Here is a 23264-nt window from a genome sequence, read left to right on the forward strand (position 1 = left end):
AACATCTCATATAGCATGATCATGATCCATATGCTCTTAATATATTTATTAGGCGAGACTATACCGTATGTATAGAGCACTGACACCATTTAAGCAGTTTTTCCATAAGAGCTGGCTACAATCTGTCTCAATACAACTTGAAGTGGACACAATTAACATAATGAACATAACATAACTTAACATAAGATAACATAACATAACGTGCCACTTTGAATGGGATGACGATCACTGAAATTACAGTTTTCAGGAGAGTTAAGAAACTGAATCAAAGAACTCTGAGAGTTTTTCAGTTCCTCTTTTCCCCAACCGAATACAAAACCAACAAATTTCAATATCACTAAAATTTTGCAAACTGCATTTATTTCTTGTTGGTTGTAGTTGTTAAAGTAGCTCTCTAGTTGTTGTTGTTGTTTACTCACAATCGATTTTGAAACTTAGTTTTTGAGATTCAAATACAAGATGCCATGCACTTTGTTGTTGGACAAAACATGAAAGGAAATTTGTGTGGGTGTGTGTAGCTGTCTGTGTGTGTGTATTTGTTATTATCATATATAGACACATATATATTTATACAAATATAGATATATATGCGTATGTGTATACAGACATTCATATGTCAAACAATTTAACAAGATCGGACAAATTTGTTGTTGTTGTTGTTGCTGCAGTTGAAGCTGTTGCTGTTGTTGTTGTTGTCTTTGTCGCCAGTGCAACGCCGGAATATATAACGTAAGTGTCCATAATGACATACATGTGTATGCTTTTGCGTGTGTGTGGTTGTGTGTGTGCCAGTGTATTTGATACAGAGTAAGGACAAGCCGTTAGTCCTGGGGCTGGGGGTGTGGCTGTAAGGCAGCTTGCAAATCGTGAAAGCCGAACGCGTATACAATATATATATATATGTATATATATAGGAGATATACATATGTCAAACTTTTAATATATATATTTACATACATACATATATGTATTTTGTTAATATATCTATATTTTTGGAGCTAACTGATCCTAGGGAAACCATCCCACACTAACTCAAACAATCCCCTCTCATGCAACACGCCTTGAACATTGATCGAAGCGACCTAAGCAGAGACTGACCGTAGATTATATAGATACAGTTTACACATATTTTTCTTCGTCTTTAACTATAGATTACAGATGACAGGTTCTATGTACAAGAATCAAGAGGCCGTGTTGGCGTGGGAAGAACAGAAAGTGACCAACAAATGAACGCAATGAGCAACTAGCAAAATGAACGAGTACAATTCACGTCTTATTTTTTTTCTTCCGTTTCGTTTAGAAGCAGGTTTTAGTAAATTAAATCATTCTTCATTATTATTTTTTTTTTTTTTTTTAGTTTTTTCTTTTTTGGGGACGGTGGAGCTGCATTTTTTTTTTTTTTAATTTTTTTTTTTTTTTTTTTTTTTTAGATATAATTTCCGCCTTTTTTATATGTATGCTGGCAGATTTTATAACTATATAGTAATTAATATAATAATAATAACTAGGGGCAAAAGCTAGGCCTGCTAATCAAATTATCAACAAGTTTCTCTATTAAAAAAAAAAAAAATTAATTCAAAATATAATATGTATATGCATATACATACATAGATTTATATGAATATATATATATATATATATATTACATATACACATATATATATATATATATATATATACACATATATATGTGGAGAGAAACAAAACAACAACCCAACTCACAACTTAGTATTTTGATTTCTGATTGATTTCTGAGCTGGACAGGATCCTCTAGCTATTTCGTCGAGTTGTGAGATGGGTTGGTGTAAGTGTATGTCTATGTGTATGTGTGTGTGTGTGTATGTTTGTGTTTGTGTTTGTGTTGTTTTGTTTTGTTTTGTTTTGGGTTATTGTGGACTGTGGGTGAGGTGCACACAGGATAATTAGTAGTAAAATGCTTAGACGTATAAATATGCTCTCCTAATTTTAGTATGTAATAATCACATTGACTGTCGCCGCCTTTGTCATCGTCATCGTCATCGATATTGTTATCGCTGTCGCCATTGTTTTACGGTAAAGCAACTGCTTCCGATATTTCTATAGATGTTTGCATTGTATATCGAATTCGGGAGCATGCGGACTACATGTGATGCCACTGCGTTACGGCCACATTCGCATTCTCGTTGAGACGGGCGATCTCCTCGTGCAGATTGTGCCCCAGCCACTGTAGAAAGATGCGATCGTATGCCGCCTTGCATAGCCGTAGCGGATTGCCGCGTCTCAGGCCCTGATCCGTCTCGCCGTACTCGTCCAGATACGGCGGCTGCACAAAGCAGCCCTTGCCGCGCCCCAGATAGACCACCTGACAGTCGCGTATGCGCAAGAAGATGCCCACCTCGGCGCCGCATTCGTGGGCATGGTGGGTGCAGGCGCCCACCTGCTTCTCGCCCAGCTCCGGCTGGCAGCAGAACGACTGGCCGCACAGTATGGCGCCGCATATTAGGCACATGGTCGGCGTCTTCATCTCCTCACGCTCGTTGTTCGGACAGTAGATGTCCGAAACGCTGTTGATTAGATCGCTGTAATCGTCGAAGAGCTCCATCAGCTCCGGCAATGGCCGCAGGCATGGCATTATATTTATCTCATCCGGATCTTCAGGCGGCAGCATATACGACACCGACGTGTCGGGCGGCGCACGCTTGGCGGCGAGACGTTTGCCGACTTCGCGCTTAATGTGCGGATGCGAGGCAAAGCTCTGCATTAGGGTGGCGTACACCGACTCCATGTCGAAGTAGACGCCCAGCTCGGCGTCCATGCCCAAGTACTGGCACATCAGGCCAAAGCGATCTGGCTGGCTAGTGGGGAAGCAGTCCGGATATTCGACATCGGTGATGTAACGGTAAAATAGGCAGGCGCTGCGCAGGAACGAGCCCATCTGGCGCTTAACATACGCCAAAAGTCGGGCCAAATGCTGAGCCGTGCAGTCCGGCGACTCAACGCCCTCCTCCCCCAAGCCCACTTCCATTTCCTCGAACTCCTCGCTCAGCTGCTCGTTCCGCATCAGCTGGTTGACGCGATATGCCAAATTGTGCTTCATGTAGAAGCTGGCCATGTTGTGCCGGATCTTGCACGGCAGCTCCTCCACGTACTGCAGCATCGCCGCAATTTGCGCCTCATCGTCCCCTTGTGGAGGACGTTCCAGATCATTTTCGTAGTCAAAGCAAACGATCGCCTTTGTCACGTTGGCCAGGAAACACGCCTGCAGCAAGTAAAAGTCGATCATGCTGCCGCTTGGCAATATCTTCTTGTCGGCTGAGAGTTGAGAGTGAGAGAGAGAGAGAGAGAGAGAGAGAAATATAGATAGAGTAAGAGGGGAGATTCCATATTACAATTGATTCACTTACCGTCTGTAGCAATCAATAGATTGGGCATGGCAAATGTGAGGTGCACCAGCTTGCGGAAGCAGTCCCACTCCAGGACACATGATTCTTTCTGGTCGAACACCTCCTCGTAGAGTTTGGCCGCATACTCGCTCTGCTCGCTGATTTGGTTCTCATTCAGTTTGGTCGAGTAGAGGGCGCAGGCGCGCACCAAATTGCTGACGCAGCTCTGGTGGCGCATGGGCAGCTCGGCGTTCAGCGGCTTCTGCGTGATGTAGAGGTAGACCTCGAGTGCCTGCAGTGTGTAGCAGCAGGCGTCCCAGAGCACGGTGACTTTCTCCATCTGCAGCTCACTTATAGTTATCATGTACTTGGGCAGACTGCCCTGCATTTGGCTGTGCTTGGCGTTGCGCAGCGCCGAATGGAAGGAGCTCATCACGTCGATGTATTCCTTGTCCAACTTGGGCGTTTTTATGATCTGCGCACTGCGCTCGAATTGGGCCATGTTGCCGATGAGGCTCTCGTACTTCTGTACCACTCGCGGGCTGCCCTCCACCCTCAGGCTGCTCAGCGCGCGCATCAGCTCCACAAAGCTGTCCAACGGCATATAGCTGTCGACAGCGTCGCTCATGGCCTGGGACGTCGCCTGGGGCTGCGAGAACTTGGAGAGCGGCTCGCTGACTGGCAGCACCGCGTTGCTCAGCGTGCGGCAGTAGGGGCAATGGAACTCTACGTTCTGGTGCTGGTTCTGCGCCCGATTGCGTTGCGGCCGACGCTGCTCCTTGGACTCCTCGCTGCTGTAGTACTCCTTCCAGCAATTGTAGTGCATAACATGCCCGCAGCAGCTCACATGCAGGCCCGATCTCGTGTCTGTGGGCATGCGAGTCGTGTAGACGACGCGCGACGTCTGCACGAATGCAGAGCTGACCAGCGGCTGGTCGTTGCCGCTGGTGCTGCAGTTCTCGAAGCAGAGGATGCACTTGAAGCTGTTGTTGGCCGCCTCGGTGAAGCAGCGCCGTGCGCCCAGGCAGGACACAATCTTGCTCGGATCTGGCATCACAGCGGCAGCGCCTTCCTCATCTTTCGGCTCCGGTATATCCTCCCAGTCCATCATCGAGCCACCCTGCTTCGTAGCAGCACCTGCAGTGCCCTCTTCACCGGCATTGGCGAACAGTTCAGCATTTGATTTCATGAACGACTTTTGTGCGTTCTGCATTTGGGCCATGATCTTGGCACGGTGCTCAGCGGCCAAGCGCGAACGAGCCTCCTTCTCGGGGCGAGCCTGCTGCTCGGAGGTGAGCTGCTGCTCCTCCCCCTGCAGCGGCGGCTGTGTGCTGCTGCCCGAGCCAGCGGCTGCTGCCGAGGAGTCCACACTTGGCGACTGCTTGGCCTGCAGATCCTTGTAGCGCTTAATGGTCCACAGCACAAAGTCACGATGTGCCTCCAGCTAAAAGTGATTAATATTAGGCGCTGTACAGTGAAACATGGCTATGTCCAACACTTACGCGTGGACAGCGTGCCAACTTCTCCAGTTTATCGAGCAGTTCGTGCTTCTGCGAGCGCTCATAGAAGCTGAGGAATGGGTAATATCCACTGAGCTCCTCCTGTATGGCAAATCCAATCAGATGCAGCACCTGCGAAGACAGAAGGAAGCGGCGTCAGCCAGTCCATCCATTATCAATTCCATTCCCAGCTCTTACCTTTTGCAAATGGCTCTCGGTGAAGGAGCGACTGCGTGGGTCCAGCGCTCGATCTATGACCACTGTGATGATGGCAAAGAACACATTGCACTGCAGGATGTTGGCCATGGAGCTGTGGGAAGTGGAACCGATTAGCAATCAAATAGCATTAACGCATTCGTTCAGCTGGTCTCCACTTACATGAAGGCCATCGTCAGCTGAGGCAACATTGGCGGCGGGCAGCAGACGAGCTGCTTCTTGAGCTTGCGGCGCTCGCGCTGCAGTTCCTCGGCCTTGGACTTGTCCTCCTTGGTGTAGTGGTAGAAGTACACATTGAACTCCTCGTAGAAGGGCTCCTTCAGCTCATAGACGCCCTTGCCGTCGGCGCCGACGGGCTTCTTGAAGGAGGCCACCGTATTGATGACGTCCTCAATGATGCTGTCGTTGCTGCCGCCGTTGCCGTCGGGCAGAGCGCGCGAGAGCTCCGAGTGCGAGTAGGATTTGATGCAGAGCAGCTGTATGATCTCCTTGCGCAGGCGATCCTCCTCGGAGACGAGCGAGACGCCCGGCATCCAGCGCTCGCCAATGATAACAATCAACAGCTCGAGGAACTCATCGGTCATGGACAGCTGGCGCATAAACTCATCGTCCATCGGCGCCTGCTGCAGGCTAGCCTCGTAGTTGCTTTGAGCCCAGGCGATCATGTTGAATTTGTTCAGCAAGTGAATCAGGAACTCGTTGCTCTCCATTAGCGAGGCGCCAATCTGCAGGCAGACGATGTCTCTGTCCAGCATCTCGACGCGGCAACGCACGTTCCTATAGAAATACAGCTGATGGAGCAACGAATAGCCATTGCGTCGCCACATGCCGGCGGCCACCTGGGCAATCATCGCCTGTGTGCAGAGCACCGGCTCGATAATCTCGCGGGGCGTCAGCTTAATGTTGAGCGCCTCCGCCTCGGCCAGCAGGATGTCATAGGTCAGGTCGTGCGCTCCCAGGTGCAGGTAGATGCCAGCATAGAAGCGCGACAACGGCAAGTGTATGGAAACGGGGCGCGAGGAGACGTCATATATCAGGCAGTTGGCCACATGATCGGCGACGGTCTTCGGCTCCACCTTCTCGTTGCCCACAATGAAGCTGTTGTTCACCAGGGCGCGCACCGTCATCTTGTAGAGTTTGCGCAGCAGCTTCACATCGCTGGCCGCCCACTCGATCACCTGGGATATGGTCGAGGCCAGCTTAATGTGCAAGTTGAAAGCGCACTCCCACTCCGGCTCGTAGTCCATGTGCTGGCCCATTTGCCGGGTTATCGATTCCATGCCCTGCATCACATTTAGGACGCGCATCAATGCCTTGCAGCCTGAACAAATAAAGAGCAGCAATTAATAAACTTGCCCATTAACTGTTTGGGATTTGGTAACAATCTGGCTGAATCGCATGGATTAGAGCGAGACAGAGTGTGTGTGTGTGTGTGTGAGCGAGAGGGGGATCGGACTCGCAGTGAAAAGGGATACTAACCGTCAAGGAAGCCATTGCGCAGCTCATTGCTAAGCACTTCTGGCTTCAGGCTGAGCAGATAGCGCAAGTCGTACAATATGTAGTTGGCACGCTTGAAGAAGGTCATGCTCGCGATGTTCTTGCTGAAGTGGAGCGTGCGATTGTGAATGAAGTTCTCGATGGCGACGTGATAGAACGTGTGCAGCAGCTTGTCGAAGATGCCCTCGTGGGCGATCAGATGGTGGGCAATGCTGGGCACGGTGAACAGCTGGACGCTGAGCGACACAATCGAGAAGGAGTGATCGTGATCGTCGCTAATGAAGTCCTCCACAATGGTCGCATAGCGGCGCGAGAACTCCTGGGCCAGCACCATCTTGTTCTCGTACTCCATCAGCATGCCGGAGATGAGCAGACGATGCCAGCAGGTGCGCGCCGTCTTCCACAGCTTCACATCGTACTCGAGAATGTGGCGGATGCAGAACGGTTCGTTCTTCTGCTGCACCAGCGTGGCGAACGTCTTCCGGAATAGATAGTGACGCACCAGGAACTCCTGGAACCAGCTGAGCAGCTGCAGCGCGAATTGCTGGCACGCCACCGAGCTTATATTCAGCACGGACGTGCGCAGCGATTGGCTGTGCCGGGCATTGGTCAGCAGGCCGCTGGGCGGTATATTTTGGGTCTCAATGGCCGTCTTCAGGTCGTTGCATTTCTTGAACGTGTCACACTTGACAACGGCGCGGCCCTCCCGGTCGATGGCCGCAACGATCTCCATGGCATCCTTCTGACGGCACTTGGCTATCTTTGTCAGCGTGTTTATGACCTGGTCGAAGGTGTGCGACTCGTCGTTGTACAGAACCGTGCAGAAGTTGTTGCCGTCCAGCTCGCCGTCCAGGCACTGCAGACTGGCATTCGGCTCGATCTCCAGGTAGTTGACACAGAAGGCCAAAATGGCGCTGAAGCAGATTTCGACTCGCTCCAGCACGGCACTGGTTATGATTTTGCTCTCGAGCGGATTCTTGCGATTCGCCTGCGAAGCAAAGCGAAGCGAGGAGACAGCGTTAGAGATAAATGCATAAAGGGTATGAATTGGTATGGATGGACTCACCAGATGCAGCTCACAGTATTGATCACGCTTCCAGGCCTCGTCGTCGCCGCAATCGCAGCAGCCGCCTCCGCCGGAACTGGACATTTTGTACCTGTGAAAGCGATGCGCCGATCGCTTAAAGCAATTCACGCACAGCACACAGGTCGGATCGACGCCGCACTCGCGGCAGCTATAGGTGGGCTCGCCATTCTTGAACACCTTGCCGCACACGGTGGCCGTGTTGCCCTCCAGGCGGAGCTTCTCGAGCGCCGTCTTCGGATTGTCGCCCAGCATGAACTCGACCAGCTTGTTGATGATCTCCTCGTTGGCCAGCTCCTCCTTGAACATGCATTTCACTGTAATGGAGGCGGGTCCAGAGACCGTAGACAGTTAATTTCAAAGCGATCAGACGCTCCGTGGAGCGAGATACGAAACAAAGAGAAAAGCAACTACAACTACAACTACAGCAATCTCGGTTCATCTTTAAACTTGCGAGTGATAGCGGATGAAGAGGACCCCGTCTCAAGGGCGCTGTCAACTTACAGGACCCGCAAGTCACGGCATGCTTGCACTCCTGCAAGCGCTTGATCTCTTGCAGGAGCTTCGAGGTCTTGGCGCTCAATTGAACTTGCTCTTCGAGGGGCATATAATCTGAGTACATGGCGCTATCTTCATCTGACTCATACATTGCTTCGTCTGTGCTTGGCCGGAAAGTAAGTACGAGTTCGTGGATTGGGGGAGAGGATATGTTAATGTGAGGACACTGAATTTCAAGCAAGTGATTGTTCGACTCGTGTGGGGCTAAGCGGTTTGGTCAGTGGGTCCGTCTAATGATCGCTTTACATGTTGTTCAATGTTTGGTTAGTGTAATAATTTATTGTTATTTTTTTTCGTGTCAATATGCAGGATAAAGTTTAAAGAACAAATACTCACAAGTTGCTGCATTTGTATCTAAAAAAAAGTAAAGAGAAGAGAAGAAGAGAGAGAAAACACACAAAAATAATAGATACGGAAATAAAACCAAATCAAATTCAAATACATATATAAATATATAGTGAGAGAGGCTAATAAGTTGTTGTAGATAGACTCTATAGGCACACTCGAACTCTCCCACTGGAGAATCGTCACATCACACGCCATATCCACCACAAGCGTGCCACACATACAACACAGCAGGATCATCCATTCCACACAATCGACACCCCGCCTGTCTGACTCATATGCAAATAGTCGTTGATATTGCATGAAAAGCCAAATGATATTCCATGAACACATATGCTATACCATGCATTCTTGAGCGCAGACCCCACCATTGCTTATAATAAGCAAGCCACCTTCGTTATCGGTTCTTGCGAGAAATTGAAACCGAGACGTGGATTGAAATCGCTTTGACTTATGCTCAAATGCATAAAAATTACAGGGAAACAGTGAATTATAATTAATTAAAAAACACATCAGCAAAAAATAGAAGCAGAAACAGAAATAGAAAACAGAAGCGGACGCTGACGCCGACGCCGACGCCGACGCTGCCGCTGAAACATCAACATCTGCAGCGTATGTGGCGTATGAGTAATGCACTTGGTCACTGATTTTGGCTCAGAGTTGATTCGAGTGCATGCAAACAAATAAATGAGTAAATGAAATGCAAAGAGCAACAACAACAAAACTGGTTAGTCAATGTGGCTAAGGCAATAAACAATTAGTTGACATTTGTACAAGAGCCAAACCCACACACAAAAGCAATGAAAATCAGAAGCCAAATTAATAAATGATTCGACTGCAAAGATCTACGACACAGAGAGAGAGAGAGAGAGAGAGAACGGCCACAGACGGTCCGTCCCTGCCTCTCTCTCTCTCTCTCTCTCTCTCTTTCCGCACACCTGCAAGCGTATTTTCTATGAATCCGCAACCGCAGCCAGAGTAATCCAAAACTTCGGCTCAAAGCCAAACTAGCCAAACAGCGGGCTATTATTGACATCATTCAAACAAACAAGACGGGCAAGCAACAACAAATCATTTATGAGAGACAAGAAAATGAACCAAAAAAACCAACAAAAACAAAAACAGTACACTAACAATGAGTAAACCTTCGGCAAACGGGTTTTGAGGTAATCAAAAATGAAATCGAATCGCATTGAATTGAATCATATCGCATCGCATCGAAGCGTATGTTGCATTCACGTTGATATCGAATGCAAATGCAGTTCAAGGTCGTCTCATTACGAAAAAGTGCGAAAGAAAGTCGACAACAAAAGAAAGAGCCAAAAACCGAAGAGGGCTGCCGCAGACATTACCGCACAGCGATTAGTTTCATTCGTCTAGGGCTTGATAAGAGGCTGAGCTGGAGTGAGAGTGGGAGCGAGAGCGAGAGCGAGAGGGGGCTAAGGCAGCGTGCTTTCTCTCACACATGTATGGGCCCACAATCGCATCTGATGTTGCCAGAGGCTATCAGCAGCTGTGCTTTCGCAGCTACAACAATGTCTGCATTACGTTCACATACATTGTCAACAGTTACACAGAAATACGTATGTATATATATATATATATATAGCTGCAAATACATATATTCCCATGTATATATCTATGGCGCTACTGCCGCAAACAAATCCTAATGCTCGTTGGCCCACTTATTTTGGCCGTGACTATAAGTGCGTATACTCAAGTTTGTTGCTTTTGTTGCCATCGTTGTTGTTGTTGTTGCTGATTCTTATGGCGTTGCTGCCTTGGCAATTGCACGGAACACACCGAAACAAAAGCGTATTCCAGACGTTCCTTTGTTCCAGTTGCGCCTCAGCTGTTTGCGCATGACTCGGCCACGGTCTGCATTTAGTATAGTGATTCCTTTATTCCAGTTTCCAGTTGCACACACACACACACACCCACACACGTACACAGCAATGGCAATGGCAATGGGCTACAGTTATCTGTGACTTCTCTTCTTGCTCTTGTTCAACTTTTGCAACCATAATAAAATCGCTATGGCCAAATTCTATTCTTATCTGCAATTATCGCCGACCCATTTGTGCTGGCCACCACTGTACCGTAGTGTAAACACATAAAAACTGCGAGTGTGTGGCGCATCTTCGCTTATTCATGGCATTGCTCGAGCCCGCCCGCCCAGCAAGAGGAAATCGTTGGAAATTATCAGGGCACTCCCAAAACAGAAAGAAAGAAATATCCATCCGCCTGATTTATGCATGCGCCGAGCGTGATCACCTACGGGACGGAATAAAGAGGTTCCCGAGAAAAGCGCAATCGGCCACGTCACCACGCCTCACCTCACCACAACACGGCGGACATTCGAATGGGGTCCAACGACAAGACGATGACGACGATGAATAAAATGATTGAGATTTAGATATATACAAATATATGTCGGTATATATCTTTATATATATCAGCATATAGTGATTAATACAAGACAGAAAATTGATCTTCTAGACGCATCGAGTAAATTCGCTTCATTCCAAAGTTTCTATAAACGATATTCGCAGTCAATGCAAGATAACGTACAGCTCATATCATCAGTTATTTATTATCTTCCTGTGAAACCCTACTATCACAACTGCCGCGTATTTGTATGCTGATAATGCCGTTAATTTCGCAGGTCAAAAACCCGCTGAGCTTTATACTAAATACAAAGCATGTTTAAGCGGTTAGCAAATATCCTTATATTTTTATTACGTATGGTATATAGCAAGGGGTTAAGTTGTGCTAAGCTTATAAATAAATATAAACGCATCTGAATTGGCTGGGCGAGTTATTTAATGTTTGTTAATTATAATGTTAGCTTGATTCATTATATCGACGATGGGAATATGTGGGAGACACAAAATTAATGGAAATTTCTGTTTCTGTTTAAGGAGGAGCTCATTTTAAATGGAACAACGCCAGGAGGGGATAATGAGAGACAGTTATGGATGCTATAAGAGCCCATAATGCAGCTTAAACTGTCTCAAATTTGATACGTAACTCATAGAACACAAGATATAGCTGGGAGATTAAATGGGAAGCTTCAACGATTGTCGTGCCCTAAAATGATTTATGGCATCATTCACAGAGATCGAGTGCAATAGGAATTAGACATTTGCTAGACTCCAATAGGAGCACTCGAATGAGATAAATTAATTCCTAATTGGACAACTTCCTCTTTTTAGCAAACAAATTCAACTAAATAAACGGCATCGACCATAAATTTATCCACTGTTTAATGTAGGTATTGAAATAATACTCGTTATAATGACTCGCAAAACTATGACTCAGTGCAGTGGATCTATTTCACTAGACGATGAATAAAATATATATATATATATATATATATATATATATATATATATATATATATATATATATATATATATATATATATATATATATATATATATATATATATATATATATATATATATATATATCTATATATATATATATATATATATATATATATATATATATGTATATATGAGTATTTCCCTATATACAAGCAGTATACAGAGAGATTCTACCTAAATTGGGAAAAACTAAGGTGTATAACAGTTATAGACCGGAATAGTCTAATTGCCTAATTAATGATGCACTTCTAGAGCATTGAGACAACAGCTACACAGTTGCATAAAAGTCCAGGTATTATATATATATATAATATAGGAACATATAACTTTATAAATACGCTTCTAATGCGGAATGTGGCACAAAACTAGTTATACCCTGAACCCATTGAAAATGGGAAATCAGGGTATAATGGTTTTGTTAAAAGTATGTAACAGGCAGAAGGAGGCGTGGCAGACCCCACAAAGTATATATATTCTTGATCAGGGCGACGAGCTGAGTTGATTTGGCCCTGTCCGTCTGTCTGTCCGTCCGTCCGTCCGTCCGTCCGTCCGTCCGTCCGTCCGTATGTATGAACGCGTCGATTTCAGAAGATATAAGAGATAGAGACTTCAAATTTTTTTTAAAATGTTCGTAATTACAGCGCGCATATCAAGTTTATCATTAAAAAACGATAACTCATCCCGATTTTTTTTTATCGATAAAAAACCTTACCGAAAACCAGTTATAAAATTATATCTTCTACACCCTTATTGCTAGAGTCTCCAAATTTTGAATGTATGCTTATATGCAATTTATACAATTTCGGTTTTTGTTAAAATTTACCCCCCACCCTTAAATTCACCCCCTCACCCTCACTTTTGTAAAAAGCGTATTTCAAATACTAGATAATTATAATTGCTTTGGCAATTACATGCATATCTATGTTATAATTATAATCTGAAAGTTTCATGAAGATTGTACGTCCACAAAAAAAGTTATTAAACAATTAAGTTCTCATAGTAAGCGCACACTGCAGCCCATGTGTGTTTATGCGTGGGTGCTTGTGTGTGTATGTGTTTGTGTATGTGTGTGTATGTGTGTGTGTATGTGTGTGTGTATGTGTGTGTGTATGTGTGTGTGTGTATGCGTTTGTGTGTGTATGCGTGTGTGTGTGTATGTGTGTCTGTATGCGTGTGTGTGTATGCATGCCTGTGTGTGTATGCATGCCTGTGTGTGCGTACGTGCGTGTGTGTGCGTGTTTCTTGTGTAAGCTGAAAGACGCAAAAAATTATTGAAATATCTATTGCTCCAAGGGTTCAGGGGATCTCGTAGTCGAGCAGTCTCGACTAGAGCTTTCTTACTGGTTTTTATTTTGTTATTGTTATTTTAGCTCGGCTTGACTCGGCTGGGCTGAGCTGATCGGAGCTGGTGCAGCTGTAATAAATACATGTTGGTGACCGCATAGAAAAGGTGAGACAGGTGAGCCGTTAGACGGCCACTAACAATTCGTGCAATCAACTCGAATGAAAGGAAAAGCGGCTAAGCGCTAATTCGCGGAAATCCAATAGAGAGCATAAACAGCATAATGCGAAAGAAAAAACAGAAACAGACAAAAATAATAATAATAAAATAGCAAGAGCGAAAACAAAATACGAGAGAGCGCACAATACAACGTGACATAGTCAATGACGATAACAATGAAATCGAATTCAAGAGCACGGCTCCAATACAAGTACTATGTAAAGATTCACACACACACACACAAAGACACACACACACACACACAAAGACACACACACACACACACACACACACACCTATAGATAGACTGATAAATAGACAAGCACTCACACACACACACATACACGCTGACAAACATCAACACATATACTCATACACACTCTCCCTCTCTCTCACGCTATGTAGGTTAGAGCGGCACTCACCTGTTTCCATTTCATTATGAACTTCGAAAAATTTGGGCGCTAGCTTTTTAAAATAGTCGATGAAATCGTTGCGTGTCAATGTTCCGGCCTGCAGCGCGAGGCGCCACTCTTTGATTGGAGAACTGTGGTCATGTTCGGTCGGTGGCACAACAACAACATCTTCCATATCGTAAGGATCCATATTTGGTTTCTGTTGCTACTCGATTGTGTTGCTCCTCACTCTCACTCTTTCTCTGTATTTATATATATATATATATGTATATATATAATATATATAACATATATATATATATATATATATATATATATATATCTCCCTCTCTTTCTCTCCTTTGAACGCTCTCGTTCTAATCTGTTGTTATATATGTGTGTATAACTCTAGTCTCTATGTATTTTCTTGGCTTGTCCTTGGTTAGATATAACAGTTATTTTGTTGCTGTTCGTGTCACTGTTACTGTTGTTGTTGCTGCTGTTAGTGATGCTTGTTTTCGGGTTGACTTCAATTTACCTACTAAACGAGAATATTGAACGCAATTGAAGTGTTTAGTTTTGGTTGAACATTGATTGTTTTGTCTTTTGATTTATATATGTACATCCAAAATAACGAGTGCGCGCACTGACTTATTAACATACATACAACAGATTTGAGATGAGCTTATGTATGTATTTGTTGTCTATGTAAAGCAATAACTATGTTTTGTTTGCTTTCTTGCGGTTTTACTTCTATACTAATGTTCATTTGACAATTTATACAAATGCTGCTGCTGCTGCTGCTGCGGCTGTTGCTGTTGCTTTCCTTTTCTTGTCAATTACATGCATATTCTAGATAAAATTATGTTTTTGCAACTGTTGCTTGGCCATTTTGTTAAGTCGAATTATAGCTCTTATTGTTTTTGTTAAAATTCAAATATCGCCGCAGTTGAGGCTGCTGCTGTCGGTGAATAGTTTTAGCAGGAAAACGAAAACAAAACGCGCGACGCATTCGCGATGACAGCGGAATGGCAATAACGCACGCGTAAGTGGGAGCGAGAGGGCGCATGCCAACAACAGTAGCGCAGCCCACAGAAACGGCAATCAAATTTTCGATTAACAGAACAGAACCGAAACAAAAATTACAAAAATCAACAAATTTAACTTTTAAGTATTCAATTTGAAACGCAATTTATGTATATACATATCAGAATAAATTCAGATAGACCTATACAGATATATGTAAATGCAAATTACGATGTATGCATGTATATATTTATATATGTATGCATATATATGCATGTACTTGGCAGGCAACAACAACTGCAGCCAGCCTGATTCTGCATGCTTAAGCACACACACATGCACACATGTGCAGATATATGTATATGTATTCATATATATTTATATACTCATACATATGCACATACTGGCTCACTTGGACATAGTAACACCCATTTACACTCACACACGCACACATACATTTCTGCAGGCTGGTAACCAACTATTTTCCGTTCAGTTTATGTAGGTATAAATTCGAACACTATTCCCAGCTATACATTGTTTTTGTTCGTTTTGTTCCGTTATTCGTGCATATTTCGTTTCCTTTTCTTTTTGCTTTTCACATGCGCATGCATACATTTGAATATATATATAATATACATATACGCAAGTATGATATGTATGCGTTTTTATATTTTCAACAAATGCTTTTTTTTTATAATTTTTGTTTGTGCACTTCCTACGCGAAATAGACAATTGTCGTCGCTGGAGGAACGCGGCAGGCAGCTGATGAATTATACAAGCAAGAAAGAAATAAAAACACTCAGCTGCACACTCGCTCACTCATACACTTGCACCAATACACATACATACACTATTTCTATATATGTACATATGTGTACATATAGTCTTTTGCTTTGATTTAAACTTTTTTTTTTTATATATTTAACGCAAGCAGACTGTTCAACTGGCTGCTGCAATTTCGTAATATGCAATGCACGTTTCAGCTTAGCTTTGCTTCGCTTATCCGCTTTCAATTATTCGCGTTAGCTTTTGCTCGCGAACTACGCACTACGATTACAAGACACATTGACCATTCTTATATCGATAGCCGCGAAGTAGTATCGATATGCGTTCCGCAGCATTTAATAATTCTTGTTTACCGTTTAATTTGATTAATACATTAATTATATGCATATAAATTGTCAATCTCAGCCAAAAGTATCTACACATGTATGTCAAGAAAAATATTCAGATATTTGAAGTTACCGACAGCACTCTATTACTAGACTATCGGTGGTCGTGCAGCATATATGCGCCGCAGTCGCGATGAATTTGCGGTAATTGGCAACGTCTTCGAGATGGCAAAATTAAAGAGTTGTCCACAATCGAAGACATCTTTGTTTTTTCTTCATAAATATCGATTTGGCGCAAATGAGTTGGTATTTGATATATATATATATATTTTTTTGTTATTTGTACATGTTTATGTTGTTACTACAAAATAAATAGACTAGGCATTTGACATTTGTAAGGCGACTTTTTATTTTAATTAAACATAACGTATTTGTTACGATTATTTGTAAAACATATATACATATATTAGTGCTTGCTTCCATGTATATGTATGTATAAATCTACAATTTGTCAACTGGCGCCTGCAGCGCCGTCACGACGATTCACTCCGTTTTTTCTCGGCCGTTTGCTGACTTCATCGGTTGGCTAAATGCCCCGTCGCACCGGCTTGGGTGCAAATAAGACCTTGGCGGGTTTGCAGAGCTCCAGCTCGCTGCCAGGCCGCACAGCGAGGCACAGTTGTATCTCCACCAGCGACGCCTCCGTCCAGACACTGTGCGAGAGTAGGATCGTTGTACGCAACCTAACGTTCGTCTCGTGCTCGCCCTGCTCCGTCATGATGGGCTTGAAGTCCGTCATCTTGGGCACCACGGTGTGCATGTGCTGGTCTGGATACTTGATCTTGATGCGCATGTCCGCCTTCTGGGACTCCAGCAGATTGTCAATCTCGGCCACGAACGGCACGGCAGCAATCAGACCGGCCGTCACCTTGATCACGTTGTCCTGCGACTGCACCGGGCATGGCTCCAATATGTTGGCCATGCAACGCCGAATCTTCTCGTTGGCCGGCGGCAGAGCCAATGGCGGCGCATGCTGGACAAGTGGTAAGATCTCTCGAAACACGCGTCCCGGCTTTGGATCGGTAATCGCGTCCAGCTTGGACAACAGCGACCGAGTGAAACTGTCCGGCTCCGCTTGGCCCATCTGAGGCTTCAGCTTCAGTTTTGAGTCCAACTCCACGTCTGTCTGCTCTCCGAAGGAGGTGCTCTTTGTGCGGGTCCGCATGAAGGCGCTGATATCCCCAGCCGTCTGCAACAGCATCTGGCACGGTCCGAGCGCGCTCTGCGATCTATCCCGCACCACCAGCACCAGATGCAGCGCACTGGCCCGCAGTCTGAGCTGCTTCACCTGCAGAATGTCGCCGTAGTTGAGCCCGGAGAACGTGTGCTGCAGCTTCAGGCAGTTGCGTATCAGCTCCGCCAGCGATTCCTTGAGCGGCACGCGGCTGCGCTGGGTGCTAGTGCATCGTTGCATCTGCTCGATCTGTATTTGTGCCGAGAGAAAGGTCTCCAGGAAATTGGATGGTCCATACATATCCGAGTCGATGGCGCCCAAGCGCTGAAAGCAAATGCGAATCGAATCAGAAGTTAGTGATAAGTCGGCTATACCCAACAGGCGCTACTTGGGTTACAATATAACAAGACAGGAATGGTTCAATTCTAGATCTATTTCACTCTCTCTGCCCTCTCTCTCTCTATCTCCTTCTATTTAGCATTGTTAAAAATATATTGGGAAATATCTTTGTCTCCTTTCTATCTCTATCTCTCACTAATCAGTTTCGTAAAAGTGAAAGTTGCTAGCTAATTAAGTATTACCAGTAGATAGATATATATATTTGTATTCCTCTCTGATTCTAGATCCATCTATCTTTCTCTTAAGTTCTTAAATTAACGAATCATAAATGGAGATAGCTAGGTAATGCATTGCAGATAAACCTCTATATCTGGTTCGTGTTTTCTCTCTCTGACTCTCTCTCACTCTCTCTTTGTCTATTTAAATTTGTTTAACTTCAAGTTTTTAAACAAATGGATATTACCTTATCTTCCACTCTCCTCTTCCTTAGGTTTTCAAGCTCTTAGAAAGTGCATTAGGCATATCCTTCTCTTTCTATATCAATCTATCTCTCGATCTCTCTGTCTATATTGCTTGCTCTCTTTCCCTCTATTCAAAGTTTATATAATCCGATCTCACCTGCAGATTCGACTGCGCCGTCTTCAGCAATTCGATGCGGTCGTCGGTCATCGTGAATACCTCGCCAATGTGGTTGAGAATCATCTGCAGATATTCCGCGGAGCTGCCGATGGCTTGAAGGGCGTCCTCTACTCGCTTCGTTGTGGACGCTGAGGAGGCGCCCTCAATGGGCAGCTGAGGCACCAGCTTGGGCATGGAGTCGCGTAGGTAGGCATAGTGTCGATGCGTGGCCGTGGGCAGGAGGCTGATGATGGGCACCAAGTGCTCGGCGGCGTTGAAGACCAGAATGAGAACGCAAAGGTAGGCGGGATCCTCGACATCGCGCTCGGGGGTCTCGAAGAACGGATGCACGTAGAGCAGGTGCCCAGTGACGGCCATCACTAGATGCGGATGCTTCTGGCCAATTTTCCGCATGCAGGCGTACGTCGAGTGGCGATCCTGCGGATATTTGGCTAGAACATCGAGCAGCTTCTGTACGACCATCAGAAGGCAGGTCTGTGTGGAAACGCGACAAGCGCCGAGCATCAGGTGCAGGCCCTCGCGCACGTCCACAGAGTAGTCCTCCAGAGAGCTGAGCATGATCTCCAGCTGATCCTCGCGCAACACAATGTGCCGTGAAATGGCCGTCAGGCTGTAGATGGCCTTCAGGCGTACATCTTCGATCTCATCGTTGAACATGTCGACGAGGAAGTCCAAGCTGGTCACCGCGAAGTCTGGACGCGACATGGCCAGCTGGCACATGGAGCCCACGGCAGCGGTGCGCACCTCCAGGAATTCGTCCTCCAGGCCGTGCACAAGCGCGCCGCACGCACCGCTGGCTATAAGGGAAATGTTGCGCGCATCGAGATGCTCTTGCGGGGCATCGTCTGCCCAGCGCTTGCCCGACGACCATTCACCACTGGTGACCAGATGCGCGCCACGCTCGTGGGCATTGCGCTTGCGGCGCAGATTACTCATCAGCTTTTTGTCCAGGGTCTGGTGCAGGTACTCGCTGCTTACGTGCGTCATGCTGCCGAGCAGTTCGGCGGCCAGGACACGGATCTGCAGCGAGAGATCGCAGAGCGCTTCACAAACCTTGCTGAAGGCGGCGTCGATCATGCGTATATCGTCGTGATGGCGCTCCAAATTGAGGATGTAGTCCGGATGCCGATTGCCGAGCATGTGGACCAGGCGCAGCGCCTCCTTGCGCACGCATTCATAGTCATCCTTCATGGCCTCCACGGCACGCTTGTACAATACTGGCGGCAGGTGGGAGCCACGCTCGCCCAGGGTCAGCAGGGCATGCAGCGCCTGGGCACGCACGCCCGAATCCTGTGAATCAATGTAGAAGGCCAACTTCCACACATATTGGCGCTCGCTCTCATGGCAGGTGGCAAAGCGTCCTATTACCAACATCGCATTCTTCTGTGTATGGGTAGATCCGCTGCGGAGCAGCTCCTTGGCCAGATGGGCCACCTGGGTGTTGTATGCCAGCGGCACCATTTGACGGCGCTGCTGTCCAATGCGGAATAGGCACATCATGCCCTGGGCGAGCACCTTCTGTGAGGTCTCCTTGCGCAGCAGGTAAATGAAGTAGTCGATGATTAGAGTGATGCCCTCTTCAGTTCCAGACTCGCAGCCCAGGCCAGACAGCAGCTCCAGCAGTTTCACACGGACTGAGGTGTCGTTGTCGCGCTCCTGCGCCTGATACAGCTGGAATATTTTGGTCGCAGCCTCTTTCAGCTCTGCTATCTGCACATTATCATAGACAATCTCATCCGTTATCTTGACTAGCACTTCCAGCAGCTCCTTTGTCTGGTTGGCATTGGCTGGCCCCATGCTCGCGACAGGCATAGAGCCTATGCCGGGCACTATGATGCTGCTGCCACTATTACCAGCTGGTAGATACGGTTCGAGCAGTGCTAAGACATGAAGTTTCCTTTCCGGTTTTGGTTTCGGTTTGTTGGCTGACGGCGCCGATGCCTGCAGACGCAGCTTCTTTAGCGGCGGAATACCAACTATCGTTTCAATGAACGACTGAGGTTTATTAATGGCTAGTGCCATGTTGGTAGTTATTCGCGTGTTTTGTCAAGGTTCTATAATTATTGTTTATTTCGTTATTTCTTCAGCACAAATGTATTTCATCAAATTCATGAGCAAACACGGATGAGGTTTGTATCGATAAATCAAACATCGTCAATCTGTTTACATGTTATATCGATACTTCGATATTTGACTTCCGATTCTTGGTGGACAAAAAAGCGCTAAATATGGTAACTGCATTTTGAAAACGCTAAACGATACATATCGCTCTAAAGTTAATCGAAACTCGTCTTGTTAACTCCATTATGCATCTATTTGAGTCGGTGCGCGCGCGCCCAATTAGCAACCAAGTACAAGAGGTTTTGAACTCTTTAAATTCCAACTAATTGCAACAGTTGCATTTCTAAAACTCAAGTAAATAAATTTACAGTCAGTGAACTTTCAAATTCAAAGAAATGTTAAAACTTAAGGTCATAACAGGAAATGCAACGTTTCCATATTAATACACATGTCAACCAATGTAGGTCATAAGACACATATGTAGGTATTGAATAAGTTAACAGCAATTATGTAAACCCATTTTATAAGTTTCAATTAACGAATTAAAATAAAGAAAGAGCAGTCGATTCTCGCCACTGAACATTGCTAGTCGTGTTTTCATTTACCAAAACCTTATTTTCCCCGCATCTACCGTATACAAAATTCGCGCGAGTTACCATCTCAGTCCCCTCAGTTCCCCCTGAGGTGACCCTTCCAAGCCGCCTCGGCTTGGTGCCGCATAAGTGAGGACTTCAATATTTATTTATATTTATACGTTTTTGATTTTAAAATTAATACACTCATTTAATTTAATTCCATTGAAATTTTCTGACTTGGCAACAGGTTACTGTTATTTTTATTATTAACACATATTGATTGAGATTGCTTGCTTGATTTAGATTGCTTACGGCGAAAACTTTGTCAGCTCTGTCTATTAACTATTTATTCTGGCATATTAAAAATTTGGACATACTTTTGTTGTTGCCGAAGTCGTTACAGCTCATTCCATTATCGACTGCGTTATTATTATTATTTTTTTTTCTATTACAATTCTGTACATTTTTGGATGCTTTGGATCCCTTTCCGCATCTTTTGTTAATTGCGCGCTAAATTTCAAAGCTAAGCTGATAACAGAACCCAAGCCGAAATGTTGTTTAACATGAATAGTAACGGAGCTGCTCTTCGCGAACTGGGTCTTCTAACACTGGTGAATACTACCGCGCTTACGTTGTTCATGTTTGCATTACGTGATTCGTAAAGAGGCGCCTAATTCGTAACGCTGAAACTAATTTCGATTTGGCTTATGTACTACGTACATATGTATGTAAGTAGATTGAGCTTCGTGTCTGTTCAATGAGAAAGAAAATAAAACAACAAATTGACAATTTTCATTAGTTTACTTGTGCACTTATACGGCAGTTATACGGCTTATAGATCTAAAAATATTACATTTGTAAATGGGAGCATATGTGGGCTTTAATTTTTAAAGAAATACGGAGTACAAAACTGCGGGTTAGCTACATATGTACATATGTATGTATGTATGTACATATATGCAAGAGCTTAACCTTTCAATTACAATTGCAATACGCGGCATTGGAACGAACTGTTACCGTGTGGTTTGTTGTTTCCTGAGGACCACATCCTTACCTGGCGAATGAATGAATTCGATCGAAGACAACTGTGTGGCAATGAGAGAACTGAATATAAGCATGAAATACTGAGTACTGAGTAAGTAGAGGTGAGGAGCAATGCCCAAAACACGCAGTGGAGTAATTAATCGGCTAAAAACTAGAAAAGTCGAACTCGTAAAAGTGCTACTTGGGAAACAAGCAATACGATACAAGCTGTAATCGACAATATCGACTGGATTGAGCAAAAACATAAAAAAAGCTCAACCTCTACAATTAAACAATTCAAAAAAAAAAAAAAAAAAAAAAAAAAATCCATTTATAAACTACGTATTTAGCAGAACAGAAAAGCAAAGCAAAAGATGCCCAGCAGACTGCCCTGGACCGCTGGAGTCGGCGAAGTGTGAGTACGGGCTCGTCGCAGCCGGGAGAGGAACTCCAGAACTGACCGTTTGACGAAGAGGGAATTAGTTCCAATCGACCAGCCGAATCATATAGTCTATCAAAGCTAATCAACATTATCCTCGCAATTGATTCAACAATTACTAACCCAAATATTTGCATTAAAGTTATAACGCTTAATCTGAACACACTGAGTGTTCTTATTCGTTATATTATGTTCATTCTAAACAGCTTCTTTTGGTGGGTATACTCTAAGATGTGTTTGCCGCCCATATGCAACGGCAATGGCATCACTGAAATACCCTGAGATGCGGCTGCCACCCCATTGAGTGGCAGCAGCATCGTTAACTTAAACATATTGAGACAAAAATCGAAGAAATGTTAATCATTAACACTTAAATTGTAGTAATTAAGAAACATTTTAAATTGTAGTAACTGAGCGATAACTGCGTTGCTTGGTATAGCGTAAAGTCATACGAATATTAGCCAGGAAGATCACTGCGTTGAAAGTATAGGATATATAGGAATAAGTAGAAATATATAGGAATAAGTAATTAGTAATCTAATATATTCTTAAAAAAAAAAAAAAAAACACACACACACACACACAAAAGAAACAAGACGTGTTTTACTTGACGTTCCCTTCCAATATTCATACAATAGTAGAGATCGCTAATGAAGTACATAAACATAGGGCTGACTTCGAAAAATCGTACATATGCTTGAGTCAAAATAGGCCGATTCAAGCGATTTATTTATTTATTTACCGATTCCAGCGTGTACGGTAAATAAACATGCAGTTGTATTCGTTTGCACTTATAATGAAGTACTAGATCTTGTAAGGAAAGACCAGAAGAAACTCGCAAAATTGCACTGGACTCAATTGTTCGACGTCTCAGAGGAAGGTTCTCTTTGGATCTGCATGTGCCAAGTGCAAGCCCTTTGACTTCACGCCCAACGATATACATATCTCCTGTTGTCACTCATGCTCAACCTTC

The 23264-nt window shown here is 44.6% G+C and overlaps 2 protein-coding genes across 15 annotated transcripts; both read right to left on the minus strand.

Moving 5' to 3' along the window:
- Positions 1 to 326: 326 nt before the first annotated feature.
- Positions 327 to 16027, minus strand: Ubr1 (Ubr1 ubiquitin ligase). Of its 14 annotated transcripts, none has more exons than XM_089474890.1 (11): positions 16009 to 16027; positions 13874 to 14381; positions 8553 to 8570; positions 8163 to 8315; positions 7641 to 7975; positions 6557 to 7562; positions 5240 to 6398; positions 5060 to 5171; positions 4865 to 4993; positions 3384 to 4806; positions 327 to 3291 (listed from the first exon to the last, which is right to left on the minus strand). In XM_089474890.1, exons 2-11 carry the CDS (start codon positions 14052 to 14054, stop codon positions 2120 to 2122), a joined length of 5688 nt encoding a protein of 1895 aa, XP_089331016.1. In that variant the 5' UTR covers positions 14055 to 14381; positions 16009 to 16027; the 3' UTR covers positions 327 to 2119. The 14 variants fall into 14 exon arrangements, with proteins under 14 accessions (XP_089331016.1, XP_089331015.1, XP_089331018.1 ...); XM_089474889.1 differs by having other exon boundaries at positions 13874 to 14384; XM_089474892.1 differs by lacking the exon at positions 16009 to 16027 and adding an exon at positions 15719 to 15949 and having other exon boundaries at positions 13874 to 14106.
- Positions 16028 to 16365: 338 nt separating this feature from the next.
- Positions 16366 to 22150, minus strand: IntS4 (integrator complex subunit 4). The gene is made up of 2 exons (XM_018015196.2): positions 18173 to 22150; positions 16366 to 17539 (listed from the first exon to the last, which is right to left on the minus strand). The coding sequence occupies exons 1-2, from the start codon at positions 20213 to 20215 to the stop codon at positions 16568 to 16570; spliced, it is 3015 nt and encodes a 1004-aa protein (XP_017870685.1). The 5' UTR covers positions 20216 to 22150; the 3' UTR covers positions 16366 to 16567.
- Between the last annotated feature and the right edge of the window lie 1114 nt (positions 22151 to 23264).

The sequence above is a fragment of the Drosophila arizonae genome, chromosome X (assembly GCF_054131065.1).
Source record: "Drosophila arizonae isolate 15081-1271.41 chromosome X, UAZ_ARI_1.0, whole genome shotgun sequence".
NCBI classification, from domain to species: domain Eukaryota; kingdom Metazoa; phylum Arthropoda; class Insecta; order Diptera; family Drosophilidae; genus Drosophila; species Drosophila arizonae.

Coding starts and splice junctions, on each gene's coding strand:
- IntS4 (XM_018015196.2), bottom strand. CDS start 20,215: ATGGCACTAGCCATTAATAAACCTCAGTCGTTCATTGAAACGATAGTT. Junction 17,540..18,172: donor CGGCGCAGTCGAATCTGCAG/GTGAGATCGGAT, acceptor ATTTGCTTTCAG/CGCTTGGGCGCCATCGACTC.
- Ubr1 (XM_089474890.1), bottom strand. CDS start 14,054: ATGGATCCTTACGATATGGAAGATGTTGTTGTTGTGCCACCGACCGAA. Junction 6,399..6,556: donor GCGCAATGGCTTCCTTGACG/GTTAGTATCCCT, acceptor TTATTTGTTCAG/GCTGCAAGGCATTGATGCGC. Junction 5,172..5,239: donor CAGCTGACGATGGCCTTCAT/GTAAGTGGAGAC, acceptor CACTTCCCACAG/CTCCATGGCCAACATCCTGC.